This window comes from Tachyglossus aculeatus, chromosome 13 (genome assembly GCF_015852505.1).
Source record: "Tachyglossus aculeatus isolate mTacAcu1 chromosome 13, mTacAcu1.pri, whole genome shotgun sequence".
Taxonomy (NCBI): Eukaryota; Metazoa; Chordata; class Mammalia; order Monotremata; family Tachyglossidae; genus Tachyglossus; species Tachyglossus aculeatus.
In genome coordinates this window covers 15,476,845-15,499,360 of record NC_052078.1, presented here as the reverse complement: position 1 = coordinate 15,499,360, position 22,516 = coordinate 15,476,845, and the positions used below count along the sequence as shown (strand labels likewise).

The 22,516-nt window shown below is 41.5% G+C and overlaps 1 protein-coding gene across 6 annotated transcripts in view; it reads right to left on the bottom strand.

The window, feature by feature from the left end:
* Nucleotides 1–22,516, bottom strand: part of NRP1 (neuropilin 1) — a 132,047-nt gene that overhangs the window by 60,486 nt on the left and 49,045 nt on the right. For all 6 annotated transcript variants that reach the window (XM_038755590.1, XM_038755592.1, XM_038755593.1 and 3 more), the window contains exons 4-7: nt 18,907–19,088; nt 14,172–14,399; nt 8,069–8,224; nt 5,343–5,509 (exon numbers count right to left, since the gene is read on the bottom strand). In XM_038755590.1, the coding sequence (XP_038611518.1) occupies nt 5,343–5,509; nt 8,069–8,224; nt 14,172–14,399; nt 18,907–19,088 (733 nt within the window). The remainder of the gene's footprint in view (nt 1–5,342; nt 5,510–8,068; nt 8,225–14,171; nt 14,400–18,906; nt 19,089–22,516) is intronic.

Here is a 22,516-nt window from a genome sequence, read left to right as displayed (position 1 = left end):
CTAATGTGCCAGGAAAAAAATCAATTCATAATTTGTTGTTCTTCTAATATACAGGGATAGAGCCATTTTGAGGTTTGCTCTGCTGCATCCCCAGAAGGATCTGGCCATTTCACTCCCTTCCAAGAAGCAGCATGGCCTAGTGGAAGAAGCAGTATGGCCTAGTGAACAGAGCACAGGACTGGGAGTCAGAAGAACTGCCACTTGTCTGTTGTGTGACCTTGGGCAAGTTACTTAACTTCTCTGTGCCTCAGTTACCTCATCTACAAAATGGGGATTAAGACTGTGAGCCCCAAGTGGTACAGGGACTCATTTTACAGATATGGTGACTGAGGCACAGGGAAGTGAAGTAATTCGCTCGAGGTCACACGGCAGAGAAGTGGCATAGCCAGGATGATAACCCATGATCTTCTGATTCCCAGGCCCATACTCTAACCACTACCTCATCCTGCTTCTCTAATAATACAAAAACATTATCTTAGACTCTGGTCTGCCACTCAAAGTGTTGGCACTGACCACAAGGCTGGTCAGGAAGACCAAATGGGATCGAGATTAAATGGCAAGCTGCAGTTTTCTGGGTCAAAATGAGTGGAGACATAAAGCCTTGGCACCTTCAAGAGAACTGTTCTAAACACTAGACTCTCTGACTGACTGACTCTCTCTCTCTCTCTCTCTCTCTCTCTAAATTAATTCAGGCCCCTACATTGCCCTTTGGCCTCCATTATCCGGGGAGTCCAGTTTAATTTTAGGCCTCAATTCTTCTGATCATTTGAATAGCTGACCTCTGCAACATGTTCTAAAATCCAGAGAGCTGAGCTGCATTTTGAGTTTATTTATCCAAAACAATGCTGCTAAACCTATGTGAGCGTGTCTGGCGAAGTGCTAGTCCCCTGTGCCGCCACAGTCCCTTCTATGTGAACAATGTCCTTACGAGGCACTTTGTCTCTGACTTTTTTTTGTGCATGTCTCCTGGCATTTTAATCAGGGAAAAGTCACAGTTGTTTTGAAGAAAGAATTCCCGAGAGCTTTAATTAGAACCAGGACGATAAATCTGTTTACAGTGTGGTGAACATTATCATTAATAAAACATTAAAATAATTAAATGAATTAAATTCTGCTTTGTGTGGTTTTTTTTTTAACTTTAGTCTTTCTAGAGAGGGGCAGTTTATTATGTTGTAAACAGAAAAAATAGGTTGCTGGGTTTTTTTTCCAGAACATCAATTTGATTAGTTAAATGATATATGGTCCCAGCAAATTAAGAGCATCTTTAGGGCTTCCTGACTTAATTGTGTACCCCAAAATCTATATTCAGGAGAGGCGGGAAAAGAAAAAAAAAAGATAAGGCAAGAAGCACATGGGATTATGCTTCATCCTTCTATCCTGCTACTGTTTTTAGGGTTTCAAACAGAAGCACACAGGCTTGGGAGTCCGGGGACCTCGGTTCTAACACACTCTCTTTCAGTTACCTGCTGAAAGGCCTTGGGTAAGTCATTTAACTTCTCGGTGCCTCAGTTTTCTCATCTGTAGAATGGGGATTAAATGCCTGTACTCTTTCCCCCTTAGACTGTGAGCCCTATATCAGGCAGGGACTGTGTCCAATCTGGATATTTTATATCTACCCCAGCACTCAGTATACTTAGTACAGTGTTTAGCACTAAGTAATTATTATCGTTATTAATGCTATTAATAATAATACTAATAAAAAGAATAGTCTGAACCAAGATATTAAGGCCTTAAAGAAAGTTTCAGAGGGTTTTTGCAAATTTTTATACCTAATTTGGACTTCCTTATTTCTCCACATTTAAGCATGATCACCTCAGTTATTTGTAATTGGCAAATTTTCAGTAGCTCAGGTTATACAAAGGCCTCTTGAGCAAGGCAGCTGAGAACTCCATTGTGTGCAAAGCCTCAGAAGTATAAAACTTCCCGGGTTTCTCCTTCCCATTGACTGCTGCTCAGCTTATTTTTAAGCTTTCTTGCAGACAACAAACCTCACAGGAAACTCTGATGTGGACATTATTGACTGGCTAATGGTGAATTGTTATTTTTCATGTCAGTAATTTCCTATAGAAAACAATGAACCAAAAGCAAACTCCAATCTCTTTAAGGAAGGAAAGTGTCCAATACTGCCTTATTACTGTAACACATGCTAGCATTTACCCTTGCTACTGCCACAGCAACAGGGCTTAGCATTCAATTCTTGAAAAATTAAAAATTAATTTCAGACACTCAATGGACATATGCACATAGAAATTTAGAAATGTGGTGTATGCATTTAAATCCTTTTTCTCTGAGAGAAGCGAATGCTTTCGCTTTTATCCTGTTAACATGCCATGCTTATTTGTTAATTTATAAAGTCTCCATTTGATAAAAACAATGTCCTGGGTGCGACTCAAAAGCTAGAAACACATGAAATTATTCATAATTAGGCAATGTGTGGATGTCAACAGCTCCTCTCATGTGTAGAACCGCTCCAGCATATCAATGAATCCACTAGGCTGATGAGAGAAGAAAAATCATTTTCACCTCAGAGGGAGCCTTCAAGTATGACCCCAAATGTCTCAACACATATCTTAAGGAAGAACATGAGAGATCAAGAAATAGGGTCCCTGAGCTTCCCATAATGAAGCACTGTGTTGGGGCAAGTGGAAAGAGGACTGTTGGTCCTTAGTAGGATGGTCATTCTTCCAGTTCTATGCCAACAGTCTGTTTTGTGGCTAGCCTATCCCTGTTCCAGTAAAGACGCAGCACTAGGCATCTTTATGTTCAAGATTTTTCAACACCCAGTCTTCCTCACCTTGATTCTTCCTACAGAACCTCCAGGTTCAGAAGCATCACCCATATTTCAGAGACCTAGGAGGGGAATGTAATGATCCTGAAGTAAGAGATGAGGTCAGAGATTGAGGTCAGAGGACACACACGAGATTCTGCAGATTGCGAGTATCCTTGTAATCCTCCCCTTCTAGATTGTGAGCCCGTTGTGGGAAGGAATGTGGCTGTTTGTTGCTATATTATACTCTCCCAAGCTCTTAGTACAGTGCTTTGCACACAGTAAGCACTCAACAGATATGACTGAATGAATGAATGATGCCATTATATTATGTAACTTACATAACTCATTTAGTGTAATGTATGCCTGATAAATCTGGGGAGGCAAAGGCATTTGCGGTATTATCTCTAGTGCTACCGGTGGCTAGCTGCTCTGGCTGCTGGGCAGAAAGGACCAAGAGGCATGAAGCATTTAGCACAAGTCCTGGAAGGTGATCCCTTCTCTGGGGCATCTGCTGAAATACCTGAGACACTTTTGGCTGAGATATGCTTAACTGTTAAGGGACACAGATGTTCAGCTTCCTTTCCGTTAACTGAATATTTACCAAGTACCCATATTTGCTCTTTTCCTTTTGTTTCCGCTCAACCATTTCTAAAGGCCAGCATTTCTTGACCCGAGATTATTATGGTCATTTGTTCGAAATTCTCCAATTGCTCTGTCCTTAAATTATTATGTGTCTGCTGAGTCAAGTCATTTACTTGGGCAAGTCATTTACTCAGTTTCCTCATCTATAAGGTGGGAATTAAATACCTGTTTCCTCTTCCCTATAGATTGGGAGCTTCATATGGGACAGGGATGGTGTTCAACCTGATTATCTTGTGTCTACCCCAGCATTTAGTACAGTGATTGGTACCCAGTAAATGCTAAACAAATATCATTTTTTAATTATTATTACTACTATTATTATTTGAAGTAATGACATTTATTGAGCATTTACTGGGTGCAATGCCCTGTACAAAGCACTTGGGAAAATATCACAGAAAGACGTGTCACACCCCTTGCCCTCAAGAGGCATACATGCTAAGGGGAGAAAGAGACATAAAAAAAATATTTTCAGATAGAATAATCAGAATAACTGAATATACATACACAAGTGCTGAAGATGGGTATAGAAATAAAATACCTCAGTGTTTATCTTTCTGGATGCCAAAACCATATTGAAATCCACCCTGCTCAGCAGTGTAGAATGGAGCAGCTATCCTTCTGAACAATTGTGGTGGAACCACTCATCTCTCTGGCTGGTTTTACTGTCCAAAATAACAAGTTCCCAAGTGCCAGTCCAACATGGCAAATTTATTTCATTTCTGACTTAATCCAGAGCTGGATGGAGTTTGCTCTCTCTGGGGGAAGCCTCTAGCCCTCCCACACCCACAAAACCACATGCTTCTAAGTGTGGGATTTTGAGAGCCAATTTGCGTACCATTTGTGAGAAGAGGTTATTTCACTGAAAGTGTATGTTAAGCTAATATTGATTTAGCCAGTTAAACAAAATCTGTTATTTGCTCTGTAAAGTAATAGAGGTGGAGACCAGAGGATTATTCTGTAAGCCACCGATTGTTATGAATCTAACGGTATTCTGACATGGTTTATTTCTTTTCTCTGAAAGAAATCTGGATGTTTAGCCATATACCTGAATAACTTAGATACCAATTAATTCACTACAGATGCCAATTCATGGATTTTCCCATTGGGAATGAATTTAAAAGTCTCTGATTGTCTCACCTGGATTTGAAAGCCGATTCAGAATCTTTGGATCTTGTAGAGAACAATGTGAATAAATGAGTCGAATGCTCAGTTTAGCTGAATGTCGGGAAACAACACTGGGCTCTGGACCACCCCGTGCTTTTCAATCAAGAAAGGAAGGACTCTTTAGCATGAGAAGTTTTGAGAGGATTTTAGTTAGGAGAAAATAGCCCCAGAAACTCAAACAGCAATGGATGGGGATGGTGTGGCAAAAGCTGTTAGTCCCCATTAGGTTTTTTTCAGTTTCCTAGGCACCAGGGATAAATTTTGCTTTTGGTGGCACCATCTTCGAATGAATACTAATTACAGTTTAACTAACAGCGAAACATGCTGCCCTATGGGAAAAATCCCAGTCTAAAGTAATCTTGAATCTATGGGAGAATGTGTTTCTTAGACTGCACTAGTACTCCCTTCCAATGGCTACTATTTGACAATCTTCACATTCAGACCCTAATCCCTCCTCTCTCTGCCCCCACATTCAATCTATCACCAAGGAAGCCATTTGGACAGAGAAGAAAGAGCAAGATATTGAGGAAAGGGTGATGGAATTTGGTGATAGACTGAATTTGGGTGTAGAATGGAGAGAGACAGTGGGGTGGGCAGGGAGGAAATGAGGACAAAGGCAAAGGTTCAGGCCTCAGAGATGAGAAGAATGTTGGAATGGTCAACTAGGATAGGAAAATTAGTTGGAGGAGGGAAGACAAGAAGGTTCAGTATTCTATAAACATCTACTCAGTTGTAATCATGTCTCCATGTGCCACAGCCCCCTTACCTGAATCCATTCTCTGTAGGAATCTTCTCCAGGGGTCCATCCGTTCTCTGGGTAATTGAGGCGGGATCGTTCTGAAGACCAATTGGTGCTGTACTGGGAGGAAACCATGATTTGGTCGGAGTGAATCTCTCCTGATTCCATGCCTAGGGGTTCCATGCATTTGAAATCTGAAGAAAAATGGGGCAAAAGTTAATCAGTGACAAGAATATGTTTTCCCATTCTAAATCTGGCTAATGAGTTTATTTTTATGTGAACTTGAAGTCATTAAAAACTTGAAGAGAAACAGTAAGAGGCTTGTGATGTGCTCCTAGTCCTATCACTTGAGTTGCTATGGAAATTCTTTTAAAAACAGTGTTTCCAGCTATATTTAGCCCTGTGCTGAATCCACATATGTGTAGGATCTCAGCTTACGGAAGCATTTTGGGTTTTTATCAAGAAACTCGACATAAACATCTTATTATTTTGGGAGCTGATTTCATATCATATAAGTAATCCATCCATTCGTCCCTCCTCTCAACTGAAGCTGGTGGGTTGGCAGCAAAAACGAGTTGGCTGGGCAAGGGAAGAAGGTTAGCTGGTCATACGCAGCATGACGCAGTGGAGAGAGCAGGGGCCTAGGAGTCAGAAGGTCATGGGTTCTAATTCTACCTCTGCCATTTGTCTGCTGTGTGACCTTGGGCCAGTCACTTTACTTCTCTGTGCCTCAGTTACCTCATCTGTAAAATGGGAATTGAGACTGTGAGCTCCCTAAGGGACAGGGACTGAGTCCGACCCAATTTGCTTGTATCCACTCCGGCACTTAGTAGAGTGCCTGGCACATAGCATTTAACAATTCCCACAATCATCATTATTATTATATACACAGCTTGAAACCGGATTCAAGAACCAACGAGGACAAAGTAGATATGGGAGTGGATCTAGCCAATCACATGATATATTCTGGCCCTAGGGGTCTGTAAGTTCATCCTCTGGTGGCTCCTAACTAGCTCCAAGCCAGCTGCAGCTAATCACCAATTCTTACATGGGCCTAGCACATCTGACGAGGTGAGCTTGCTCCCAAACCACTGCATCCCTCTCCCAGGTCCTGTTCACTCAGGTTCTACTTCCGACTCAGGCTGCCATCCCCGGCTACCCTTTTGACAGAAGTATCCCCTGTCACAATTGCCATATTCACTTATGTTAAATCATCCCTCATACTGCATAAGATGGTCTCCGTTGCTACTGGACAAAATAGGGGTATGTGGGGATTGCTGACTGCTAGGAGCTGGGATGAAGGTCTCTTGACCCTTCCACCCAAAAGGGGAGGCAGCTGGGAGACGCAGGGCTGAGAAAAGATTTGAAAAGTGGCTAGCCAGGCAAAATAACTACCCAGAGTGAAACAGGCTGAGTGGGAAGCAGTGGGAAGGAGGAAAGCTGAGCAGAACTGTCAGCAGAAAGCTAGCCTAGGGAGTCTAGGAAGAGCTGTGACTCAGAAAGATAGGCAGGACCATGACACGAGCTGCCCCGGAGAAATTTTAGATTTGATGCAAGGTGTAAAGTGCAAAGTGTACTGTGAATAGGGGGTATTATATACATCTGTTAATTTGTCACAAAGTAGGATGCTCAATTTAATTTTTACCCATTTCATTTTTTCTTGAGATAAAATTAGGTATAGTGCTACTTTTTAACTACAAATTGCGTGTACACAGGAAACGTGGGGAATAAAGAAACTGATTCAGATAATCGTCTCTCAAAGGCCAAAGGGACTTTACAGACTGAATTCCTCAGATTACTTTAGATTCCTTGTCAGTACAGCCAAATTCTACTGACAGTTGTTCAATCCTCCATCTCACTTTGCTTGAACAAAGTCTTAGGAAGCCAGTTTCTCAAACTGAGGGGTCAGTGATCCTATGCACTTGTGGGAACCTCCCCGAAGCTTACGAAAGAGTAATCCTCAGCCATTCACCTCACAGGCCCGGGGGATCCCAGAGCCATCTGTTTTTTTCTTTTGAAAATTCAGCTGAGGCAACAGCCATCACAGCAAGAATCAAATTAGCAGGGAGTCGCTACAAACCAGTTCATTGCCATCCAAAGAAATTAAGAAAAAAAGTGTGTACTGAATAGGTAGTATGACAATAGTGCTAATAAAAAATAGTCTCATACCAACCTTCCTAGTGAGAATTAAGGCCCATTTTGTCATGAGACATGGGAGATCACTCATTCTAGAGAGAAAAAAAGTGTGTACTGAATAGGTAGTATAACAATAGCGCTAATAACAAATAGTCTCATACCAACCTTCCTAGTGAGAATTAAGGCCCATTTTGTCATGAGACATGGGAGATCGCTCATTCTAGAGTGTGGGGGCTGGCTCTGATTTCTTCAATGAGGACTAGGGCCTGCCATTAATCACATTCTCTCTGTCACTTTAGTTTCCCAGTCCTTATTCTTCTTCTCTCCCTCCCTCACCTTCTCTCTTTTCCCGTCACTCCCTCTCCCTCTTTTTCCTTCTCTTTTCTTTCATTCTCTTCATCTTCCTTCCCTATCCTCAAGTTATTAAAATCAGACCCCAAATCACCAAACTGCATTTTTGTTGTTATTCAAATCTCTTATTCTTCAGGAGAGACAACTCCCCCAGACATCTGATTGATATCTCATCTCTTTAATGTTCTATGTGACAGAAGGTGTATGAAGAGACATAGCCGAGAAAACTTTTACTACTGGGCTCTGTGGGGAGAATAAGCACTGACCTTCTGAGATGCTGCTCTGCAGGATGCTGTAGTTGGCCGAGAATCCCTCTTTGGCTATTGCACTATCAGTATAAAAGACCATTGACAGAATGCCAGTGAACGAGCGGATGCGACCCGGGGTGTTCTGTCCGCAGTAACGGCCAATGTGAGGGCCGACTGAAAGGAAGAGAGGCAGACAATGTCAGAAAGACTGTGGTTTGTTCATCCGAAGGCAGGAGAGACAACAGTTTGGCTAGATGGGCCCCGGCAGAATACGCAAGTATTTTTCTAACCCAAATCGTGCCTGCTGTGGTTAACTGCTCTGCAGTGAACAGATTGGGTCAGATTGTAAAATGGGCCCACGGGAGCAGTGAGGGGCAAGACGGTATTTCCCTGGAAACAACACTACATTCAGAAGCAGAATGGAAACGCCCAGTTCAGTCACTACGAAAGGGATTCAGACTGCAAGAGTCATCCCCTTGTATTCATTTCTGAGCACAAACTGTGCGCACAGCTATCAATCTATCAGTGGTATTTATTTAGTGTTTACTAGGTGCTGAGCACTACAGTAAGCACTTGGGAGGGCTCAAGACTATAGAGTTGGTAGATGCTGTCCCTGCCCACGAGGAGCTTACAGTCTAGAGAGGGACAGATAGTAAAATAAATTACCCCTGGCAGGGCAGTGAAGTGGCAGGAAGAATCTTGGTGTCCCCAGATAACCAGGGATCAAAAATCCCTCCTCCATAGATACGTAGAAGAGAAAATATTCCACCAATCCATGATAGTTGAACACCTACAGTATATAGAGAACTGTACTAAGCACTTGAGAGAATATCCAGGAAACCAGAGACCACAACCTGCTCCTAGAGGGCTTACAATCTCACAGGGGAGATAGGCAGACATGTTATTTACAAACAGTAGGGGCAGGAAGAAGAACAAGGATATAGCATGCAGTAACACAAATAGTCCAGCATGAAATAGCTTAATAATTGAAAATACAACCAAATATACAGCTATACATCACAGCTTCAATAAATGGAGAAGTGTTACGGGTATATTCATGTCCTGGTAGCCGGCAGCAGCTCTTCCCCTGGAAAATATCAGTCCTTCCTCCCTCTCTTTCTCCCTCTCCTACTCTGCTCCACTACTCTCAGAAACACTGCCCTGAAATTGGGACACTTCCTCTTCAATGCTCATCTTGCGACTTGTACCAGAGAACATCTCCAACCCTCTTGGAGAAGGCTGTATCCCCCGCTTATCATGTGAGCTTGCAGAAGATAAACCCTCAAATGAAAATGGAAAAGGAAGAAAATAAGACGCACTGTGTAGCCCAGAAACAGCATGGCCTAGTGGAAAGAGCAGAGGACTGGGAGTCAGAGGACCTGGGTTCTAACGCCGACTCTGCCACTTGCCTGCTGTGTGGCCTTAACTTCTCTATGCCTCAGTTTCCTCTTCTGCAAAATGGGGATTAAATACCAGTTCTCCCTCCTACTTGGACTGTGAGCCCCAAGTGGGTCAGGGACTGCGTTCAACCTGATTAGCGGTGCTTAAGAAATACTACTGCTATTATTATCATCATTATCTACTAATAACAATGATGATAATAATAATAATAATAATGAAGAATGAAACCAAACACCAATATTTGAGAAAAAAACATTCTCACTGATGTTGCATCAGACGTTTACAAAGCTGGAAGTAGCAACACTTTTTGTTTGTCTTTACCTCAATTTCCCTGAAGACACTGCCACTTCAGGGATACTCTAGGCTTAGGGGGCTAGTCACTTCACTGCTGGGCCCAGCAGCAAAACCATTTCTAGGTTGTTTTAGCACTAATTTTGGACCAGTGGAAAAAACACCGCTCTGGGAGTGATGAGACCTAGGTTCTAATCCCAGTTCTGCTTGTAAGTACCTAATGGGTGCCAGGATGGCACGTGCGCTTTACAATGTGCTGCACCTCCATTTGCCTTCATTACACTCCATGCCTCAGCGGGAACACGACTGGCAGGGATACAAGTGAAGAAGCCAGGAACACAAATAATCCATTTTTCTCTGCAGGGAAATCTCAGGACCAAGGCTTTTGAGCAGGGCCTTGTTCTTGACCAGGGCTTCCAAAATTGCCCCAATCTCTAGGTTTTTCATGCTTTTGGTGAAAACATATAGCATGTGATTTGGGCTTAAACAGTACAGTGCTCTGTACAGAGATCGTGCACAGTAAATAATAATAATAATTCTGGTATTTGTGGAGCACTTACTATGTGCCAGGAACTGTACTAAGCGCTGCGGTGGAAACAAGCAAATCAGGTTGGACATAGTCCCTGTCCCCCGCATAGGGCTCAGTATCTTAATCCCCATTTTACAGATGAGGTAACAGAGGCACAGAAAAGTGAAGTGACTTGCCCGAGGCCACACAGCAGACAAATAGCAGAGCCAGGATTAGAACCCATGGCCTGCTGACTCCCAGGCTTGTGCTCTATGCTGCTTCTAAATAATAGAGGATGAAATTAGAAATAACCACCATGACTATAATGAACCACCCAACAGGTCACCAGTGCTTACAGTTTGCTTTTCCCAGGGCGAAAAACTTTACGGAACTTTGTGATACAAGAGGCAAGAAAAGTCCTCCAGCTAAGGTAATGTGCTTAGAACCCATAGGACCTCTGGATCAAACTTGCTGGAAGGCAACGTTGCTCTATTAGCCTGCAGAATTGGCAGGAGGGAGCCGCTCACAAGATGCTGCCAGTATATGCATCCTGGCCACAGTTTCTTGGGCAACCAGTTGCCACTTTCTTCGCCAAGTCTCCTTCATTTGGAACGTGAGCCTGCAGCCAAGTCAAAACCTTTTCCTATCCCCTCATTTCGAACGTGGCCCATCAAGGTCTCAGCAGTCGCAATAAAATACGCGATCGAGGACATACACTGGGTCTTTTTCTGGCCTTGTAACCATTAAGCACTTTCTGGCTTGCTCAGTGAAATGGGAGGATATTCTTCAGATGCACTGGCTCTCCTGTCCTCTCCCTGTTCCTCCTCCCTGTTCCTCCCTATACCAGAAGGCTCCCGCCTTCTGGTATAGCACCCCTGAGATTGTCTTTTCTTGTGTGAAAACATCTGCAGGCCCACTCCTTTGGACCATGGACTTCACTGACTGTAGTTAGTGACCTTACACGTAATTACAAGGGAAGCAGGAACATTGTGGTCCCTGGGTTACGGCACCATCCCCCATCTCCCCTCCACTACTACCCCGCCACTGAGCCCCTGAGGGGGAGAGGAGGAGAGAAGTCTTTGAGGAGCAAACAGACGAGAACTTTGTTTAATGCAGACTCATAATTTAAAGGGTCCCATGACTCACTGGCTTATAATTTTTGAGACACGCTGGGTAATGCTGCATTCTGTCCTTTTGAATAGTGCCCCCGGATATCAGACTTTTACTCCCTTCATTAGCCCTAAAGATACAGGAGCAAAGGGTTGGTTTGAATGAACTACAAAGAAGTATTGAATTTTCTTTCACAACAGTAAGGTCTTGGCCTCCGAAGCTAATGCAGTATTGATCTGAGTAGACTTGAATGAGTTAGTTATCCTTTGTGAGACTATGTGTTTATATACAGGTTAACACCAGTTGGATTCTTATTTTTAAATCAGCCTCCTAAACTTTCTGAATGCCAAGAAATTAATACCACTACAAGTAATTCATTGTGCTTGAGCAATGCTGCCAAAAGATTGAAAGCTCCTTGTGGGGAGAGACCATATTTCCTTTGTAACTCCCCATAGAGCCTGTTGAGCAGTTGGATCCCTATAAATTTTGCTGACTGACTGATGCATTTGAAATGAATTTAAAAGACAACACCTGGGCTTGCAACTTAAAGCTTGCGAATATCCAAGAGCAATTTAACTGCATGTGGAGTTTCCAGCATGCACCCAGATAATTTGGAGATTGGAGTAACCTAATTCAGTACTAACTCATAAACAGTCAATTTAACTTTTTTCCAACTGCTAAAAAGAAAGCATTCTGCTTTTCAAAATAATTCTGAATATTCTTAAATAAACAATTTTATTTCCTTTATATCTTAAAGTATGTACAATGGATTATTCATGGGTTAAACATTGTGGTGGATAGTTGGGATGTCTCACATGGCAGAGTAAAGTGAAACGTTTTTCAGCACATGCTTGTACTAATAATCTCTATTTTTTAGGTTTAAAATAAAATAATAAAAATAAACAGAGTGCATGCAGTCCTATTCCTGTAAAGACTTGTAATCCCTGGAATGCAGATCGCAACCACAGTTCAAAGGGTGCCAAACTTGGACTGATGCAGACTTCATTTGCTCTGATGTAAACATATCTTCCAAAACATTCTTTTTTATTCCATAACTCAGGGCAAGCACTTGTGGTATTGACCAGAGCGGTTCTGCTTAGCCCATCGTTCTCAAACCATATGTAAACTTCTTTAAATTAGTTTTCAGCTGTTACTTGACAATCTATAGAACTTCGAAGAAAGTGATGGATGGATGTGGGTAATTTATCACGTGCACTCTGCTTGTTTTGAGTTTTTGAGTAAACTGCTTTTCCTCAAAATCATGTGGAATCATTTGGTCACCTTCAATTATAATAGCTTCACTCAATGTTTATGTTAAAAAAGCAACATAAAAAATTTCTGTAGTGAGAGCTTTCAGCGTTTTCTTGTTGTTTTTGGAAAGAGTATCAAAGGCAGACTAAAATTTTGCTGGCAGAGAAACATCATGCTATTACCAAACTGTTCACAGTGCCACTGAAAAAATCCAGGAGACTCTTTTTTCTCATTTTGGTGGACAGACTGGGGAAACATTTTCATTGTAGCTAGCTACACAAGGTCAGCCAAGTATTAAGAAATATGCGAACACAGTGATCTCCACCATGATGCAGCACTCTCTGATAATCACTCAACCATGTTGAATCACGAGTGAATTGTGAAACTGACAACTTCTAATGTTAATTGTTCGTCAATGCAAGTCACTCATTTCGCAAAATCTGAAAATTACTATCTGGTAAAACCCTTGACATCATTAATAACAATGCTTTTTCCTGAAATTGTTCTGAATAAGTTGGTTGATCGGATTTTCTTTTCACTTGTCAGTGGAAATGAAAGTTCTAAATGAAAAAAGGTGCAGATTTGGATTGTATGCAAATAAACCCATTATTAAATGTTTCAGCACTGGTGTAATATTGGTATGTTAGGGTTTTCTTAATTGATGGATTGAATGTTGGCTAGTCAATCAGCACACAGTTTTGGCAATCTCCTTACTTAATGGAGGAGTTTCAGTAAGATCATGACCCTATTTATATGATAGAAACCCCAAAGAGGAATTTAAACTAATGTTAACTAACCCATTTACTCTAATGACAATTTAAGCTTTCACTAAATCTATTTTTCATTCCAATTATGTTTAAACATTCTGTGGAAAATATTGTTTATAAGCACAAGACTGATTGTGCTTTTAATTCAAAAGGGAGAAACTTATCTAAGTCCAAACTGACATTAACCTACAATGAGATGCTAAATGTTAACACTGAGAAAGGAAACATTTTCTTAATGGAAGCTCTCTCCTGCTATATTAATCATGCACTTACAGAGTAAATTTAAATATGCCTTTCCTCAGCTGCTTTAAATGCCTAGAAATATTGTTGAACGGCATTAAAAAAGTTGGCTAAATGTTGCATCTTACTGAATTCTTAAGACCATCCAAGCTGCCAAGTTCTGATTTGTGCTCTGCACTTCCTCCACAGAAACTGCTCAACTCACGAAAACCCCAATATTAAACTGAATTAAGCGCAAGACAATCAACACAGCTGCAACAGTTAATTTGTTACAATCTCTCTGTGCACAGAATTTGGGGTGCATTTTGGTCATTTACCTCCTATTTCACAAGGATTTTCATGGAAAGCATTCATTTAGAAACTAGGAAGAATTTCTGCGATATTTTGCATTGATGTGAAAGCTGCCATAGAACAGAAAATAAAAGTTGCTTTGCTCCTTCGGAACAATTTGACAAATACCACACGCTGACCATGACTTCACAAAATTAGAAGGATGACACTGACTCTTCTCTAAGGCACACTCATTGTGATCTACTACATCTCTTGTTCTTACCTTCGGGGAAGCCATCCCATATTTCTAGTCGGTCATAACGACAGAACATTGCCCCTGGAGGATTTGAGTCGGGCTCCAGCTCAAAGCTTTCAAATTCCAAGATAATCTCCGACATCTTTGGTGCAAAAATAATGTAAGTGCATTCAAGGCCATTGGGGTACTTTTCGGGGAATCCCGGAGACTTTATCACTCCACTGGATGAAGTATAGTTTCTGGAACATTCAGGACCTGGGCCGAAAAAAAGAAAAGAAAAAAGAAATGTATTGTCCATAGGATTAGACCACCGCTAGACCATTCTGCCCCTTCAAAGACAGCAGGCCTTTTTAATAAAACGCGTCACTTTAATCACTGTTTTAATCATTCATTCAGTCATCCCTTTCGTATTAGTGATAGGTATGAAAATTGACTTCACATTTATTGTCCTTTCTCTGGTTTTCTGTTTGTGGAGAGCAATTTGAAAACTGCTGGTTCAAAAAAAATGACAAATATGAAATCATATGGGAACAATGAAAGAGTAAGCTGCAGAAATCTCGACAGAGCCCTAGAGAAATAATTATAGCCCCTTCAAGCTTAAATCTTTAAATCTTAAGGTTGACAAGCCCTTTATTGGTGAAATAGAACATTTACAAAAGCGGGTGGGTGAATTCAGTAGAGGGAGTACTGGTTTCGGATTCCTCCACCGGTGACTCAGTAACTCTGCCAGATGTGACCTATGCCTTTTTGACAAACGAAATGTGAAAGGTAATTCGTCCATGTGCCCAGGGTGAGTGACTCATTCTGAGTGGTGTTGACACAGGTGTGCCCGTAAAGTGTTGCTGTTAGAGAAGGCATGATAAACTGTGATTAAAGACACTGTGGCTGGAAGTCACCTAATATCAATGTTGATACACTACCCTTCCCAGGAGAATCTGTTGTATTACCATTTGCCATTCCAAAAATTGCTGTTTATTGTGGGGAAAGTTGATGATGAGAGTAGAAGATACATAGAATGTCTGCAGCATTCATTCAAATTAACCTCCACTTATAAGCTGCTGTGGTCTGTGATTTGGCAAAGGTCCCCGGCTGTTCTAGTACGTTGACGGTCTCATAATGAACGAATAACTGGGATGATGAAATATGATCTAATGCTCATCGCTAACGATCTCAGAGTACTTTGCAAACTCTTGAAGTGTATATATGCAGAGGTGCAGAGAGTAAGAAATTTAGAATCCATAAGATTTCTCCAACGAAGCACTTCAGAATGATAGGTTTTAAGCAACAGAGATCACCTAACACACACCTAACACACACCTCTCTCCTCCCTCTAACCCCTCTAGGTCCACCATTTGGAATCACGTGATCTAACGCAGGTAGGCAACTCAATTTGAGTCGCAACTCAAATTTCAAGTATTTCTTTGAAAAAGCCTTGAAACTGTGATTCCTTGTATTCTTCCTAGATACTAACGATACAATAACAATGTTTACTGAGGCTGGGTTTGGATGAAATTTCCAGCACCTAAAAGAAAACTCCAAGAAACCGGGGTGGGGAGGGGAGGGATATTTAAACATTAGTAGGAGCCCACGCAATTTTAATTTAAACAAATAACCATCTTTGCAATGGTTTTATTTTCTAATAATTCAATCTATCTCAGGACCCAGAATATTTAGCCTTCTTTAGGAGGGCTGATAATTTTTCAATTAGATGCATCTCAGGGATCCCATTCAGTGTGGCCTGATGGAAAGAACATGCATCTGGAGTCAGGGGACCTGGGTTCTAATCCCAGATCTGCCATTTGTCTGCTGGGTTACCTAGGACAAGTCACTTAACTTCACTGTGCCTCAGAAGGAAGTTTAAATATCTGTTTTCCCTCCTCCTCAGACTGTGAGGCCAATCGATCCTGTCTGTTGAGCGTTCACTGTGTACAGAGCCCTGTGCTAAGCACTTGGGAGAATACAGTAACAGGACATAAAGAGAATGAATAACAGGACAAAGGTAAGTCTGAGTTTTATTTCCAGGCTGTAGGGACAGCCCTAAAACTTGGCCAGAAGCCAGCAAAATGCTGTGAACACATCTTCCCCCGATGCAGCAGAGTGGAAGCTAGTCTCAGTAGTTCAGGCCAAAATAGATTCTTTGGGAGTGTAAATAGCCAGGTGATTGAGACTGTGCAGGTCTAACTCGAGTGAGGAAAACAGAACCCACAGCAATAAAAGCTGTCTTGGTAGCACAATCTCACAGTTTGAATTTGATATTCCCATTCCCTAAATGACTCAGTTAAGCACCTCTGGAAGCTGCATTAACTCTTCCAGACAGGTTGAGTTCTGTTCCATATAGTGAAAAAGCCTTTCACCAAACATCAACCTAGTAGTACTGGGAAGGAATAATTTTGACACCTGCCTGAAATGCCTTGGATAAGGTACATGAAAGCGTGAGAAACAGCCTGAGCGTATACTAGTGAACAGGCATAGGAGTTTAGTTGGTTGGGTGGATGGACATTTGCAAATTTTGTATGCCACTGTCCATTTTTACAGATCTAATGATCCTCTTCCAAATTACCAACAAGAATGGATACCTTTCAAGATCAAAAAAGTATCACAATCAGTTTCTGTGGAGGCTTAGTTTGAGACTTACAGATCTCTGTACATATTAAATACCAGCCATGTCAAGTATACCCAGTCAATCGCTCACACCTGAAAAAGGCAGGGTGGAGCTAACGGAAAGAGCGCAGGGCTGGGAGGTAGGAGATATTTGCAACGTTTGGGTACAAAGAGAGGGAGAGAGGGGACCAGGAAAGGCAAAGCCAACATGTGTTACTGTAGGCAGAAAATTACTTTCTCAACTTCATGTGTTGTCTGCTTGTCTTGACTGTTATCCAAGTGTGCATGGCCTGGAGAGAAGGGGAAAGTACATGTTGGGGGCTAGATCAGGGACCATGCAAGTTCTGAGATTGTGCCCCGTGGGCCTCAGCTTCAAAATACAAAACATTTGGCACTGTGGAGGGCTACAGCTCTAGAACAGAGAGATTTTCCTCCTCTGGATGCCCAGGATGGTCTGTTGCTTCAGCTCTACAGGATATACAGTGGAGAGTCTGATGCCACTCACGTGTAGGTCTTCATTAGATTCGGAGTCTCCACATTTGCTAAAATCCCCTTCACATCTCCCTCTCCTTTCATCCACTTCAACTTGCAAAAACTCTTTCCCCGGTAAAGGCAATTAGGGCAGCACAATGGCAGGTACGCAGGAAGGACCTCCGATGTTAATGACCATGACCTAGGCCCCTTAAAGAAGGTCAAAGTCCCAGGAGGCAAAATAGACATCGGGATTTTAGTTCAACTGTAAAACGTGGAAATTTGGTGCTCATGAAGTATTCCTTTTTTTTTTTAACGGTATTTGTTAAGCATTTACTACATTCCAGGCATGGTACTAAGTGCTGGGGTAGGTAGAAGATAATCAGGTTGGACACAGTCCATGTCCCACACAGGGATCACAGTCTTAATCCCCATTTTACAGATGAGGTCACTGAGGCACAGGGACGTTAAGTGACTTGTCCTAGGTCACACAGCGGACAAGTGGCAGAGCTGGAATTAGAACCCAGGGCCTTCTGACTCTCAGGCCTGGGCTCTTTCCACTAGGTCATGCTGCTTATTCCTTCCATTCCTTGTCCACATTTAAAAATATCTTACGCAGAACTTTTTACCCTGTTCCTTGATCACTCTTTCTTGCATTTGGCCGTAGGTTTTTTTCAAAAGCGAAAATTGGGAAGGTGCTGGACTTCGAAGTGTAAAGAATCTAGGCTGTTGCTGGATAATGTAATGTGCTCTGCAGATAAAACTACACTGTTTTCTTGTCAAGGAATTGACCTAATAAGTCCTCCAGGAATTGAGGCAGGTCATTTGTAAAATTTGAAAAAGGAATCTTAGAGCACACCACTTACAAAAACCACCACCAAGACTGCTGGGCTGTTGCTCAGTGTGTGTAGCTGAAAGCCTTTGATCCTGGTGCTGGGATGGGGCAGATTCAGTTCCCCTTTTTGGAAGTAGGTTCTATGGAAATACTAGGTGGGAAGAGCCCAAATCTATTTTCAAGGGGGATTTTTTTTGGCAACTTGGGTGAAAAAGAATTAAGATCTAAGTAGGAGGAGAAAGAGAGGGTTGGGGTGAGGAGGACAGAGAAAGAAGAAAAGAGAGTACATGAAATTAATCTTGGTCCCAGAGAGTAAATACTTCAGACCTGCAACTCTAGGGTCTCTGGTGGGCAATTATTCAAGCGCACAGGCATTCCCTGGGTTGGGCACATTTTACTTAGTAGCTCACAGAAATTCCTTCCCTTCTGCCATGATGTACTCTTTCTACCTTGCTCAAAGGCTAAGTCTCTCTGCTTTAACTGGCAGAGCAGTGTCCCTCAGAGCAAGGTAGAAGAATGATAGGGGCAGAAGGAAAGGAACTTCTGCTCCTAAAATGCTTTCCCTCCTCTTCCCTCTCATAATCTGGCCATGTTCCAAGATCCCAGTTTCTTTAATCTGGCCCCATAGAAAGAGAGAAAGAGAGAAAGAAGAGAGAGTGTGTGAGAGAGCTGAAAAATTCTACTTTAGGTGGGGCTGCCAGGACATTTCAACAACACATTGTGAACCTCCCAAAACAGTCATGTATTTTGAATCTTCCTGGTTACTTCAACCCCCATTCCCTCAAAACTTACAATGAACTCTCCATCTTTACACCAAAACCCATCTGCCTTAATAGCCACAATTTGTCCACTTACCTCTCTTGAAAATTTCATAACGAATGGAAAATCCTGCACCATGCGTTTCATAGTCCGAGACAAATTTGATAAACAGAAATGGTCCCGAGGATACCACAGGAGGGGGAGCAATCTTCCCACAGTACTTTCCCCATACGCGTCCATTTGCATTTTCGCCATCGATAACTTCGACGTAGTCATACCTAGTGAACAAACACACAAACAAAACATTAGAATCCTGAAATTTTAGGCCCTGTAAGTTGATTAATTTAGAAACAAGCACTACCTAATGTAGATTGCCAGGAAACAGGCTACTCTCTTTCGCTACTGCTTTACTGGGAGAGATCAAGCAAAATGAAATAATTAAAATGAACTACATCATGTCTGTAGACATCATCTGGCAACACACAACTACTCGGAAGAATGATGTCCATTATACTTGCAGACAATGTCAGCTAAAGTAACCAATTAACAAGAAAAAGGAAATCTCATGAGCACAATTCTGTATTATTAAATTGTGTTTCTTTGTCTATGGTGGTGGTGTAGTCAATATATAAAGCAGAGCATTCTTTTATATCTGTGCAGTTCTTTTATGAATTCAAAATGTCTCTTTGGCTATAGCTCTCTATGAACAATTCTCTGATTTCTGTGAGCTACCCTCTCAACATATGGCCACAGAATAATAAATTCCAAACCATTTAATGCTCTACACAGCACCACTACTCATCAGACTACTGACAAAATTTGTCAATAGTCACACCAAGCAGATAGAAATATACAAAATCATCTCAAAATTCTCTTATATTTTCCCCTAAAAGGAAGACTCTTTTGAAATTAGAAGAGCATCTTTGTGTACAACAATCAGCCTAGTTTGTGTGCAGGATACGTTTATACGAGAAGAAAGACAGCACATTTTAACTAACTGAAATGATGAGACTGCAGATACTACCCACAAATAACACCCTAAAAATTCTCAGAAAATGGGAAACCACAATGAAACATTACTACGAATGTTGCAAGAAGAAAACAAAGATGGATAGAAAATTTCTAACCCCCATCAGCCAGAAAACCATCATTAATAAACTAGTGTCCCTTAGGAGAATATTAAGGGAATGAGGTGAAAGGCCTTTGTTTGCCTGGTATCGTGTATTTCTTGGTGTCTTGTCTTCCCTGCCTTTTTATTTATCAAGTCACCTAGAGCTAGATAATCTAATTCACCTTCCATTTTTCATCTAGAACTGACATCAAAACGTTACTATCCATTCTTTTTAAACTGCTATAATATTTCTATGTTTAACTTGGTTCAGAAGTCCTGGGATATATTGATTTCCGGGAAGGTAAAGAAAAAAAATTGTAGTAACAAAGTGCATCTGACAATTTTAAAGAGATCAAAGAAAAAAAAATTATGATGACCAATGTCATCCCTAACAGCACTTTCTCCCAAAACATCTAGAGTACATTACTTATGTTTACATAATGTCTCAAGAGACAACTGCAAAGATGATATCACTAGTTAAAGTGGACAGCTTAAGGCTCTTTAAATTAAAAATGGCATTACCTCATCAGTTAAAATTCTATGCCAGCTTTGGTGTATATCAAGTAGAAAATAAAGCTGACATTGATGGAACCCTAAGCATTAACATATGTGAATTATTGTATTAACTGCATTTCCTCTGGTGCATCTGATGTTTCTACTAGTAACCACTTGATCTGTTAGCTTCACCGTCCCATTTCAAAGTTATGGAAATCCACTGAGGAATTGTTCATTTTCCAATTCTTTAAAGCATGCTTTGCCTATTAAAAAAAAAAAAGACGACGACAGCGGGAACATCATCATTCAAAGTCCTAACCAGTCTCCTGAGTCCAGCTAATGGGTAACCCAAAGGAGTACTGTCTTTCCCCACCCTTCATACCCAAGAATGAGGCATTTGATGAACAACTGACTGCCTTTTATTTGTTTTCCCTCCATTAGGGTGGGTCTATTTCATTTGCTCCATCATGGCTGATAACTTGGAGGTGATTTAGTCTGCTTTCTATCTTTGGTCCGGCTTTCAGGCATCCAGGCTGGGCCATATAGTTTTTTGCTTGAACCTTGATGTCATTTGAATATTAATCAGTTGGTCCTAGTGAATCGTACCTTCCTATCACAAAGCAGAGTACCACGGGAATTGCGGCAGGGATTCCTGCTTTCAGGTTAAACAATATCTGCCGTTATGGAGACCCAGCGGTTATGGTGGCAATGAGTTGAAAAAAGTAAAAGACTTTAAATTCATACATTTCCCTCCAAGTAATACAAGACTTCCACTGGGTGACAGCCAAAGCTATTAATATAGTGAGAGACCCAGATTCCTCCATCTAAGGGGTAAACTTTGCATACTGTGATCACATGAGGAAACTGAATTATATGGAAATATAAGGACTTACACATAGAAACCGAAATGGTACTGCCATTTTAACACATTGTTTCAAAATGCTGTCAACAATCAATCAATCATATTTATTGAGTGCTTACTGTGTGCACAGCACTGTACTAAGCGTTTGGGAAGTGCAAGCTGGCAACATATAGAGACGGTCCCTACCCAACAGTGGGCTCACAGTCTAGAAGGGGGAGACAGAGAACAAAACAAAACATATTAACAAAATAAAATAAATAGAATAGATATGTACAAGTAAAATAAACAAATAGAGTAGTAAATATGTACAAACATATATACATATATACAGGTGCTGTGGGGAAGGGAAGGAGGTAAGGCGGGGGGGATGGAGAGGGGGAGGAGGCGGAGAGGAAGGTAGGGGCTCAGTCTGGGAAGGCCTCCTGGAGGAGGCCAAACAACACAGACCAAAGGAGAACTACAAGTAACAGTTGTCATAAAGAGTTAGGAGAATGTACCATAACAACTTTGAAATGGTGTTTTTTTATTAATAATAATAATAATGATGATGATGATGGCATTTATTAAGCACCTACTATACCTAATGTCCAACAGAGGCCCCAGTGTCCCTGACGCCAAAGGAAGGTGGGAAGATTGGATGTTGCAAGCCTTAGGGGATAGTCATATAACAATAATAATAATAACAATAACAATAATAATAATGGCATTTATTAAGCGCTTACCATGTACAAAGCACTGTTCTAAGCCCTGGGGAGGTTACAGGGTGATCAGATTGTCCAACAGGGCGCTCACAGCCTTAATCACCATTTTACAAATGAGGTAACTGAGGCACAGAGAAGTGAAGTGACTTGCCCAAAGTCACACAGCTGACAGTTGGTAGAGCCGGGATTTGAACCCATGACCTCTGACTCCAAAGCCCATGCTCTTTCCACTGAGCCACGCTGCTTCTTTAAGTTTTCTGCCAAAGAATTTCATTCAATCATATTTATTGAGCACTTACTGTATGCAGAGCACTGTAAAACATCTTCCAACTCCCTTTGGAATCATTACCAGTTCTACGCTCTAACTTTGTCAGTAGGGACCTCTGTCCCAGGAATGCAGCAGACACATCAACAGCACCCCTCTCTGGACATTAAATGTGTCACCGCAGCAATGCACCCACACTGAGTTTGTACATTTGGCTCCCAAAGCCTGCCACACAACGCTAGGCCAAGTACTGCCAATGTGTGGCAAATGTT